Below are 12044 nucleotides of genomic sequence, written 5' to 3' on the forward strand. Positions count from 1 at the left end.
GAGTGCTGTGCAATGAGAAGGGAATCATTGCCAACCTAGCTGTCCGAGACCCCTTGGGGATGAGCGACCGTAACATGACAAAATTTTGTTTTTTTTTAAATCAAGATGGAGAGTGAGGTTGTTGATTCAGAGACAAGGATGCAGAATCTTAATAAAGGAAACTATGAAGATATGAGGCTTGAGTCGGCCTTGATAGATTGGGGAGAGTTACTTAAAGGGATGACAGTGGATAAGCAATGGCGACATTCAAGGAATGCAGGGTGGGGGGGGGTGTGTGGAATGCAACAACTGTTTATTCCTGTCTATGGCAAAAAGCAAAACGGGTAAGAGGGCCAAACCATGGCTTAAAATTAGAGACAGTATCTGATCCAAGAGAGAAGCGTACAGATCGGTCAGGAAAAATAATACGTCTGAGGAATTCAGCAAAGAAGGAGCAAGGGATTGATTAAGAAGGGGAAAATACAGTACGAAAGTAATCTTGCAGTGAACATAAAGGCTGATGCTAAGAGTTTCCATAGGGACATGAAGAGAAGGAGATCGGTAAAGCCAAATGTAGATCCCCCACAGACAGAAATGGGGGCACATATAATAGGGGACAAAAAAATGGCTGAGGAACTGAATACATACTTTGGTTCTGTGTTCACAAAAGAGGATATAAATCAGATTCCAGAAGTGTTGGAGGATACAAGATTTAGTGAGAGGGAAGCTCTAGGGTGATCAATAGTAGTAGAGAAATGGTGCTAGAAAATTGTTGGGATTGAAGGCAGATAAATCCCTAGGGCTTGATACTGTACATCCCAGAGTACTTAAGGAAGTAGCTCTAGAAATAGTGGATGCATTGGTGGTCATCTTCCAGGATTCTATAGACTCTGGAACAGTCTCTGCAGATTGGAGAGTGGCCAATGTCACTTCAGAATTCAAACAGGGTGGTAGAGAGAAAGAAAGTAATGTAGACCAGTGAGCCTAACATCAGTAGTGGGAAATTCTCAAATCCATTATCAAGGACTTTATACCAGAACATTTAGAAAGCAGTGGCAGGATCAGACAGAGTCAGCAAGAATTTATGAAGGGATATTATGTATGACAAATCTGTTGGAATTTTATGAGAATGTAACCAGTAGAGTTTACAAAGGGAAGCCAGTTGATGTGGTATATTTGGATTTTGAGAAAACATTTGACAAAGTCCTGCATAAGAGATTAATGTGCAAGACTAAAGTGTATGTGATGAGTGTAAGTGTATTGAGATGGATCGGAAACTGGTTGGCAGAGAGGAAACAAACAGTAGGAATTAATGGGTCCTTTTCAAATTGGCAGGCTTAACTAGTGGGGTGCCACAGGGATTGGTGCTGGGACCCCAACTATTCACAATATATATGAATGATTTGGATGAGGGAACAAAACTTTACATCTCCAGGTTTGCAGATGATACCAAGTTGGGTGGGAGGGTGAACTGTGACAAGGATGCAGAGATCCTCCAGCATGATCTGGACAGGTTGGGTGAGAGGGCAAATCATTGGCTGATGCAGCATAATTTGGATAAATGTGAAGTTATTCACTTTGGAAGCAAAAACAAGGAGTCAGATTACTACCTGAATGGCTGTAAATTGGGAGAGGGGGAGTGTGCAGTGGGAGCTGGGTGTCCTTGTGCACCAGTTGCAGGTGCAGCAGGTGGTAAAGAAGGTAAATGGGATGTTGGCCTTCATTGTGAGAGGTTTTGAGTACAGGAGCAGGGATGTGTTGTTGCAGTTATACAGGGCCTTGGTGAGACCACATCTGGAATATTGTGTGCAGTTTTAGTCTCCTTTTCTGAGGAAGGATGTACTTGCTCTCCAGGGAGTACAGCGAAGGTTTACCAGGCTGATTCCGGGGATGGGGGGTCTGACGTATGAGGAGAGATTAACAGGGTTGGGATTGTTTTCACTGGAGTTCAGACAAATGTGGGGAGATCTCATAGAGACTGATAAAATTCTAACAGGACTAGACAGGACAGAGGCAGGGAGGATGTTCCCGATGGTGGGTGCGTCCAGAACCAGCAGTCACAGTCTGAGGATTCGGGATAGACCATTTAGGACAGAGATGAGGAGACTTTTCTTCACCCAAAGAGTGGTGAGCCTGTGGAATTCATTACCACAGGAAGTAGTTGATGCCAAAACACTGAAAGTATTCAAGAGGCATCTCGGGCAGTTCAGGGTCAACCACACTGCTGTGGGTCTGGCATCACATGTAGGCCAGACCAGGTAAGGATGGCAGTTTCCTTCCTTAAAGGACATGAGTGAACCTGATGGGTTTTTCCCTACAATCGACAATGATTCATGGTCATCATTAGACTCCATTCCAGATGTTTCTTTTTCAATTGAAATATTGAAATGTACTAGAATGGGATTCAAACCCAGGTCTCCACAGCATTGGTCGGGTTTGGATTAACAGTTCTGTGATAATACCACTAGGCTATCACCTCATGGGATCTTGCTGGGGGTCTTTACGAGACTGAATGGAACACTTCTCTGGCTGCAGGTTTTTGGGGCAGGGCCACGCCTGAGGCTGTGTGACAGCAAGAGTAGGGTCTGCTTCCGTCTCTTCCCATTCCTGCTACCAGTCTACCTTATCATTAGGCCTTCTCATCTGAAAGCCTGAGGTAGCTTGAGGGCCAAATGTCACCATTTTGAATGGATTGGAATCCCTTCCTAGTCGTTATTAGCAACATTCCCACACTTTCAGGCGAGATTCGGAGTGTCTTCATGGCCCTCGCTTTGTCCTCCATCTAGTACACCAGCTGATTGAGAGAATGTGACTGGTTGAGTGTCTTACTTTGGTCATCGAGACACAGTGACATTGGCATGATGTCAAGAAGGAAGGACTTCTGTGGAGAGGATGAATAAACTAGGATTGCTTCCTTACAGCAGAGAGTCTGTGAGGAAGGATAGACAGTTGATAGGGCAAAGTTTCAGTCGGTGTGATAGGTTGAAGTGTGTCTATTTAAATGCAAAAACTGACAGGTATAAGGATGACAAACTTAGAGCATGGATCAGTATTTGGAGCTACAGTGTTGTGGCCATTACAGAGACTTGGATAACACAGGGATAAGAATGGCTGTTCAATTGAAATATTGAAATGTACTAGAAATTCTAAACCCTGCCCCAAAAACCTGCAGCCAGAGAAGTGTTCCATTCAGTCTCGTAAAGACCCCCAGCAAGATCCCATGAGGTGATAGCCTAGTGGTATTATCACAGAACTGTTAATCCAAACCCGACCAATGCTGTGGAGACCTGGGTTTGAATCCCATTCTAGTACATTTCAATATTTCAATTGAAAATGTACCAGGGATTAGATGTTTCAACAGAAATGGGGATAGAGGTAAAAGAGGTGGGGGAGTGGCATTGCTAATCAGGGATGGTATCATAGCTGCGGAAAGGGAGGTTGTTGAGGAGGGTTTGTCCACTGAGTCAGTATGGTTGGAAGTCAGAAACAGGAAAGGGACAGTCACTTTATTGGGAGTTTTCTATACATCCTCCACCAGTAGCAACAGAGACACTGAGGAACATATTGGGAGGCAGATTGTGGAAAGGTGCAGAACTAATAGGGTTGTTGTCATGGGTGACTTCAACTTCCCTAATATAGGCTGGAACGTCCAAGTGCAAATAGTTTGGATGGAGCAGTTTTTGTCAGGTGTGTCCAGGAAGAATTTCTGACTCAATATGTAGATAGGCCGACAAGACAGGAGGCCAGGGATAACACGGTGTGAAGCTGGATGAACGCAGCAGGCCAAGCAGCATCAGAGGAGCAGGAAAGTTTGACATTTCAGGTCGAGACCCTTCTTCAGAAATGGGGGAGGGGAAGGGGATTCTGAAATAAATAGGGAGAGAGGGGTAGGTGGATAGAAGATGGATAAAGGAGAAGATAGGGTGACAGGAGACAGGCAGGTCAAAGAGGCAGGGTTAGAGCCAGTGAAGGTGAATGTAGGTGGGGAGGTAGGGACGGGATAGGTCAGTCCAGGGACGACGGACAGGTCAAGAGGGCGGGATGAGGTTAGTAGGTGGGAAATGGGGGTATGGCTTGAGGTGGGAGGAGGGGATAGGTGAGAGGAAGAACAGGTTAGGGAGGTAGGGACGGGCTGGGCTGGTTTTGTGATGCAGTGGGGGGATGAGAGTTTTTGAAGCTGGTGAAGTCCATATTGATACCATTGGGCTGCAGGTTCCCAAGCGGAAAATGAGTTGCTGTTCCTGCATCTTTTGGGTGTCGCCACTGTGGCAATGCAGGAGGCCCAGGATGGACATGTTGTCTAAGGAATGGGAGGGGGAGTTGAAATGGTTCGCGACTGGGAGGTGCAGTTGTTTGTTGTGAACTGAGCGGAGGTGTTCTGCAAAGCGGTCCCCAAGCCTCCGCTTGGTTTCCCCGATGTAGAGTAGGTCACACGGGAACAGCAGATACAGTATATCACATTAACAGATGTGCAGGTGAACATCTGTTTGATGTCAAGAGTCTTCTTAGGGCCTGGGATGGGGGTGAGGGAGGAGGTGTGGGGGCAAGTGTAGCATTTACTGTGGTTGCAGGGAAAAGTGCCGGGTGTGGTGGGGCTGGAGGGGAGTGTGGAATGGACAAAGGAGTCATGGAGAGAGTGGTCCCTCTGGAAAGCACATAAAGGATCAGATTGCAGATGGCGGAAGTGTCAGAGGATGATGCATTGGATTTGGAGGTTGGTGGGGTTGTATGTGAGAACGAGGGGTATTTTCTTTTGGTGGTTATTGCAAATAGGGGGTATGAGGGATGAGTTGCAGGAAATGCACGAGAAATGGTCGAGGGCATTTTCGATCACTGTGGAGGGGAAGGTGCGGTTCTTGAAGAAAGAGGACATCTGGAATGTTCGGGAGTGGAATGCCTCAACTTGGGAGCAGATGCGGTGGAGGCGAAGGCATTAGGAATAGGGGATGGTCTTTTTACAGGAAGGTGGGTGAGAGGAGGAATATTCTAGGTAGTTGTGGGAGTCGGTAGACTTAAAATGGATATCGGTTTCCATGTGGATGCCAGAGATGGAGATAGAGAGGTCCAGGAAGGGGAGGCCATGCTGCATTTAATGTTTGGCAATGAACTCGGCCAGGTGTCAGATCTCTCAGTGGAAGAGCATTTTGGTGATATTGATCACAACCCCCTGACATGTACTATCGTTATGGAGAGGGATAGGAGCGGACAGTATGGGAAAGTATTTAATTACGGGAGAGGGAATTATAATGCTATTAGGCAAGAACTGTGGAGCATAAGTTGGAACAGATGTTCTCAAGGAGAAGCACGATAGAAATGTGGAAGTTGTTTAGGGAGCACTTGCTACAAGTGGTGGGTAGGTTTGTCCCACTGAGACAAGGAAGGGATGGTAAGGTGAAGGAGCCTTGGATGACAAGACATGTGGAACATCTAGTGAAGAGGAAGAAAGAAGCTTACTTAAGGTTGAGGAAGCAAGGATTGGACAGGGCCCTAGGGGGTTACAAGGTAGCTGGGAAGGAACTGAAGAGTGGACTTAGGAGAATTAGAAGGGGGTATGAAAAAGCCTTGGGTAGAGTGAAGGAAAACCCCAAGCCATTCTATACTTATGTGAGGAACAAGAGGATGGCCAGAGTGAGGGTAGGGCTGATCAGGGATAGTGGAGGGAACTTGTGCATGGAATTAGAGGAGGTAGGGGAGGTCCTTAATGAATATTTTGCTTCAGTATTCACCAGTGAGAGGGACCTTGACACTTGTGAGGACAGCGTGAAACAGACAGATATGCTCGAACAGGTTGATAATAGGAAGGAGGATGTGCTAGAAATTCTGAAAAACATGAGGATAGATAATTCCCCTGGGCCAGACAGGATGTACCCAAGGTTTCTACAGGAAGCGAGGGAAGAGATTACTGCCCCTTCGGCGATGATCTTTGCATCCTCACTGTCCACTGAAGTAGTACCAAGCAATTGGAGGGTGGTAAATGTCATTCCCTTGTTCAAGAAAGGGAATAGGGATAATCCCAGGAATTATCGACCAGTCAGTCTTACTTCTGTGGTGGGCAAATTGTTCTGAGAGATAGTATTTATGCTTATTTGGAAAAGCACAGTTTGATTAGAAGTAGTCAATATGGCTTTGTGAGGGGCAGGTCATGCCTCACAAACCTTAGTCAATTCTTTGAGGATGTGACAAAACACATTGATAAAGGCAGAGCAGTGGATGTGGTGTGTATGGATTTTAACAAGGCATTTGAAAAGGTTCCCCATGGTAGGCTGATTAGAAAGTAAGGAGGCATGGGATTCAGGGAACTGTGGCTGTCTGGCTACAAAACTGGCTGTCCAATTGAAGACAGAGGGTGGTAGTAGATGGAAAGTATTTAGCCTGGAGCTCGGTGACCAGTGGGTGTGCCTCAGGGATCTGTTCTGGGACCTCTACTCTTTGTGATCTTTATAAATGACTTGGATGAGGAAGTGGAAGGGTGGGTTTGTAAGTTTGCCGATGACATGAAGGTTGGTGGAGTTGTGGACAGCATGGAGGGCTGTTGTAGATTGCAACGGAACATTGTAAGGACGCAGAGCTGGGCAAAGAAGTGGCAGATGGAATTCAACGCAGAAAAGTGTGAAGTGACTCATTTTAGAAGGTCAAATTTGAATGCGGACGACAGGGTTGATGGCGGGATTCTTAGTATTGTGGAGGAACAGAAGTATCTTGGGGTCCACGTCCATAGATCCCTCAAAGTTGCCACCCAAGTTGATAGGGTTGGTAAGAAGGCATTGGCTTTCATGGGCTGGGGAATTGAGTCTAAGAGCCGCGAGGTTATGCTGCAGCTCTGTAATACTCTGTTCAGACCACACTTGGAATGTTGTGTTCAGTTCTGGTTGCCTCATTGTAGGAAAGATATGGAAGTTTTTGAGAGGGTGCAGAGGAGATTTATCAGGATGCTGCCTGGACTGGAGGGAAGGTCTTATGAGGAAAGGTTGAGGGAGCTAGGGCTCTTTTCATTGAAGCAAAGAAGGATGAGAGGTGACTTGTTAGAGCTGTACAAGATGATGAGAGGCATAGATAGAGCGGATAGTCAGAGACTTTTTCCCGGGCAGAAATGACAATTACAAGGGGGCATAATTTTAAGGTAATTGGAGGAAGGTACAGGAGCGATGTCAGAGGTAGGTTCTTCACACAGAGTGGTGGGTGCGTGGAATGCGATGCCACTGGTGGTAGTGGAGTCAGATACTTTAGGGATATATAAGTGACTCTTGGATAGGTACATGGGGGATAGGAAAATGTTGGGTATGCAGGTTAATTGGTTGGCACAACATTGTGGGCCAAAGGGTCTGTACTGAATTGTTCTATGTTCGGTGTCCTCGATGAACAGGAGAGTTGACAGAGACAAGAGTTAAATAACTGCTTGATGTACAGCGGGAAAGTGCACGGGGGAGAGAGTGGAGGATGTGCAGGGGAGAGTGTGGAGGAGGTACTGGGGGAGAGAGTGGAGGATGTGCAGGGGAGAGTGTGGAGGAGGTACTGGGGGAGAGAGTGGAGGATGTGCAGGGGAGAGTGTGGAGGAGGTACTGGGGGAGAGAGTGGAGGATGTGCAGGGGAGAGTGTGGAGGATGTACTGGCGGAGAGAGTGGAGGATGTACTGGGGGAGAGAGTGGAGGATGTACTGGGGGAGAGAGTGGAGGATGTACTGGGGAAGAGTGTGGAGGATGTACTGGGGGAGAGAGTGGAGGATGTACTGGGGAAGAGTGTGGAGGATGTACTGGGGGAGAGAGTGGAGGATGTACTAGGGGAGAGAGTGAAGGATGTACTAGGGGAGAGTGTGGAGGATGTACTGTGGGAGAGACTGGAGGATGTACTGGGGGAGAGAGTGAAGGATGTACACGGGGTGAGAGTGAAGGTTGTACTGGGGGTAAGATGGAGGCCTGCATTGTGTTGACGGTCTGTTCTCTGTAGCAGGATTTAACCTACTCCCTGTGTGGAGGTGAATGGAGAATTGGGAGGATGAGGAGTCGGCTGTGAGAAGGGAATGGTTTGGTGGGAGGGTGGCAAACGGTGTGACAATAAAATAAAACAAGCTATTTTAATTTTGTCAGATGGCAGACTGTCCTTCTCCTCCTGGCAGCAGCTTGCAGTTGCTTGACAATGACCCCATGGTGGTGTTTCTGGGATACTGTGCTGTGGAATGGGAGAGGGAGAAGCCAGAGGTGAATGTGAAATGAATTCATGATGGGTTGTTACACTCACGACTTTCCTTTTCTTTCAGTTTATTTTCGAGAGTCTGTGGCTAAGATGGTCCCAGGGTTTCCATTGCAATAATGAAGTACAGCAACAGTACGATGCGAGCCTGTAACATAAGCTACGACCAAGGCGTGCCACTGGTCACTGTCTACAGCTTGGTTCTTGCTGTTGGTGCCCCTGCCAACGTGGTGACTTTGTTCCTGTCCTTGATAAAGATCTGCAGGAAGAATGTCCTCTCGGTTTATCTGTTCACCCTCTCATTGTCTGACCTGCTGTACATGGGCACCATTCCCCAGTGGATCATATATGTCAAGAACCAAAATAAGTGGACCCAGAGTGTCACAGCATGCCAGATGACTGGCTTCATCTTCTTTAACAACTTGTACATCAGCATACTCCTTCTGTGCTGCATCTCGACTGACCGCTGCCTGGTTGTCCTCTACCCTATCGAGTCCAAGTGGCGCCGTCGGCGAAGGACAGCGGTGGCGGTGTGCTTCGTTGTCTGGCTCCTGGTGATGGTGGTCCACCTGCCTGTCTTCTTCCTGTCAAATGTGAAAAGTGACGAGTACAAGAATGACTCATGCTTTGAGACCATCCCCATGCCCTCGCTAGTGGCCAAGTTCAACTATGCCCGTTTCTGTGTGGGCTTCTGTATCCCCCTGTTCATCCTGGCCCTCACCAACCTGTTGATCTTCCAAAGGATCCAGGCCAGCCCATGCCTCAGCGTCCGTGAAAAATCCAAGGTGAAGTACCTTGCCATCGCCATCATAATGATCTTCCTCGGCTGCTTCGCCCCATACCACATCATCCTCCTCAGCAGGGCCGTGGTCTTCTCCCTGTATACGGACAGCTGCTGGTTTGAGGAGAAGATCTACAGTGTGTCGACCCTCTTCCTCTGCCTCTGCACCATCAACAGCGCCATCAACCCGATCCTCTACATGTTCTCCTGTGAGAGTGTCAGGCAGGAGCTCTATAGAGAGGTCCAGTCCATCAGAAACTGCTCCAGTCACCGTAGCAACAGGTCAGAGAGTTACATTCTGAGAAATGGGCAGCTATCAGGCACGTCCACGTACAGAATAGAACATGTTACCACTGAAAACTGACCTGAGATTGGATAAAGAACTTGCCATGGTGACTGACATTTAATGTAATCTCCTGTTCTCAATTAAACACCGCTGGATTGCAGATTAAATTCCATTAGGCTCGTGTTAGTGGTCAGCTGGAAATGCTGTGCAAATTTCTGTGTGCGACAAAACAATAGACCCTTCTATCAGTTCCACACGGTCTGGAAATGACTCGACAATTCCCTCTCAGTATTGCTAATGAAGCTAATGTGCTGGAGTCCCTTGTTTAACTACCTTGGCCCAGGGCCAATGGGGTAGGAGATTGGGGTCAGGAGGTTACATTTGCTCCCAGTCTCACCTGAAGGTAGTCTTGAGACCGTGCCAGGCGATGTGGGCAGCGTACTGGAATATGATCGGTGTTACCATGCTGAGAATTTTTGGGAGTGATAGTTGACAGGGGTTGGTGTGACTCCAAAGGGAAAATCAGCCAGAGCAAACCATGTGTCCTGTCACCAAATCTACTGCTCGCTTTGCCTGTGGGGACAATGAGCAATGGCCATGTTGGTCAGTCAGCCTGACTCCAACCACTCCAACATCAATTCGACCAACCTCCATATGATCACTCCTTAATACCGGCAATAGCCAGGTGTTCTCTACAGCCTGTCTGAGAATCTAGACAAAGGATTGTAACTTTGGGACAGTCTGGATCAATTCCCAAAGGGCTCATAGCAGTTAGCATCCAGAATTCAGTTGAGATTGACAGTTTCATTCAGGGAGGTATGTGCTGCGATGTGATTCAACACCAGCTGAAGGTTTGCACTGTTCACAAGGTACAACTAGATTTGTGAAGGTTCTTGACAGTCATGGAAATAAACAGAGTCCAATCAGCCAACAAACCTGCCATTCTGTGAGATGGTGGCTGACCTTATCAATTTCCCTGAGTGAGTGCTACATTTTTGTGCAGTGTTGACTGGCAAACAATCTATCAACCTAAAATTTACTGTTATCCACTGAGTGAACATTGCTTGTATTTAATGCACGCAGTTCCCACTTCATGCTGTTTTCAGGAACACAAGTTTCCTAAATTCTCCCCTGAGTAACCTGACTCTGGGGTTTAAAGTTGTAAGATCTTAAGAAGTAGGAGCAGGATCTTCTTAGGGATAGTAGAAACTGCAGATGCTGGAGAATCTGAGATAACAAGATGTAGAGCTGGATGAACACAGCAGGCCAAGCAGCATCAGAGGAGCAGGAAAGCTGACGTTCTGAGCCTATTCCGGAGAAGGGTCTAGGCCCGAAATGTCAGCTTCCCTGCTCCTCTGATGCTGCTTGGCCTGCTGTGTTCATCCAGCTCTACGCTTCGTTATCACAGGATCTTCTTACTCTGCTCCTCAAACCTGCCCCACCGTTCAATTCAATGTCCTGAAAAAGGCTTGTAGACCTGAAACATTAACTCTGCTTTCTGTCTCCATAGATAGTGCCAGACCTGCTGAGTTTCTGCAGCAATTTCTGTTTGTGTTTCTGATTTCCAGCAACCTGCAGTTCTTTGGTTTTGCAATGCAATCCAAATGCTGTCTGCTCGCCATGTATCTTTATTCTGCAAGAGATTAAAAATCTATCTCAGCCTTAAATAAATTCACTGATGGCCCAACCAGGACACTGAGGAACCCTCAAGATATTTAAGAAGTACTTAGATATGCGAGTGAAATGCCATAGCAGACAAGGCTACAAACAAAGTGCTAGGAACTGAGGTTAGAATAGATGGCTGTGGGATGACTGTTATGGACATGATGGACCAAAAGACTTCCTTCCACAAAGTAAAAACTCTTTATGACTCTCTGGGATACAAAATTCCAAACAATCACACCAATCAAAGTAAAGAAATTCCTCTTCATCTTAATGTTTAATAATCCCTATTCCTGAGACCAAACCCCTGGCCCTAGATTGCCCAATAAGGGGGAAACAAACTCTTAGCTCGTGATGGGGACAGGGTAGAGGGAGCTTTACTCTGTATCTTACCCTGTGCTGTCCCTGTCCGGGGAGTATTTGATGGGGGACAGAATCTTCTGTATTTTTTTTCTTTATTCATTCACAGGAAGTGGGCATCGCTGGCCAGGCAGCATTTATTGCCCATCCTAACTGCCCAGAGGGCAGTTCAGAGTCAAGAACATTGCTGTAGGTCTGGAGTCACATATAGGCCAGAGCAGGTAAGGATGGCAGATTCTTTCCTGAAAGGACAATAGTGAACCAGATGGGATTTTTACAAAAATCAGCAATGGATTCATGGTCATTATTAGGCTCTTAATTATTATTGATTTCAAATTCCACCATCTGCCACAGTGGGATTCAAACCAAGGTCCTCAGGACATTACACGGGTCTCTGGATGCATAGTTTGGCATTAATACCACTGGGCCATTGCCTTCTCTATGAGAGGGTGCAAACAAAAATTGATAAAATCATTTGAAAAAACTGAATTACATCATCAGATATTGTGTGATAAGGAGTGTGTGTTGTGTAATATCTTGAGTGATTATCTCTGTATATTTCAAAGCATATACTGTAGATAGTGTTATATAAATCCTGCAATACAATGAAATATCACTAGTTATGAGTTTGAATAAATGTCATCTCAGGTAGTCTCATCACCCTCTTGGTGATTATCTCTCAGGGACTGTGGTTCACGCCTTGTTGACTATGATTGAATTACATAGAGGTGCAAACACATTTATAAACGAGTGCAGATAACTTATAATCTCACAAACACCCACACTCAG

At 46.5% G+C, this 12044-nt stretch overlaps 1 protein-coding gene across 7 annotated transcripts in view; it reads left to right on the forward strand.

The window, feature by feature from the left end:
* Positions 1-10482, forward strand: part of LOC125455725 (probable G-protein coupled receptor 132) — a 111180-nt gene extending 100698 nt beyond the window's left edge. For all 7 annotated transcript variants that reach the window (XM_059649429.1, XM_059649430.1, XM_048538095.2 and 4 more), the window contains one exon: positions 8234-10482. In XM_059649429.1, the coding sequence (XP_059505412.1) occupies positions 8286-9311 (1026 nt within the window). In that variant the 5' untranslated portion in view covers positions 8234-8285 and the 3' untranslated portion in view covers positions 9312-10482. The remainder of the gene's footprint in view (positions 1-8233) is intronic.
* The last annotated feature ends 1562 nt before the right edge of the window (positions 10483-12044 follow it).

The sequence above is a fragment of the Stegostoma tigrinum genome, chromosome 10 (genome assembly GCF_030684315.1).
Source record: "Stegostoma tigrinum isolate sSteTig4 chromosome 10, sSteTig4.hap1, whole genome shotgun sequence".
NCBI classification, from domain to species: domain Eukaryota; kingdom Metazoa; phylum Chordata; class Chondrichthyes; order Orectolobiformes; family Stegostomatidae; genus Stegostoma; species Stegostoma tigrinum.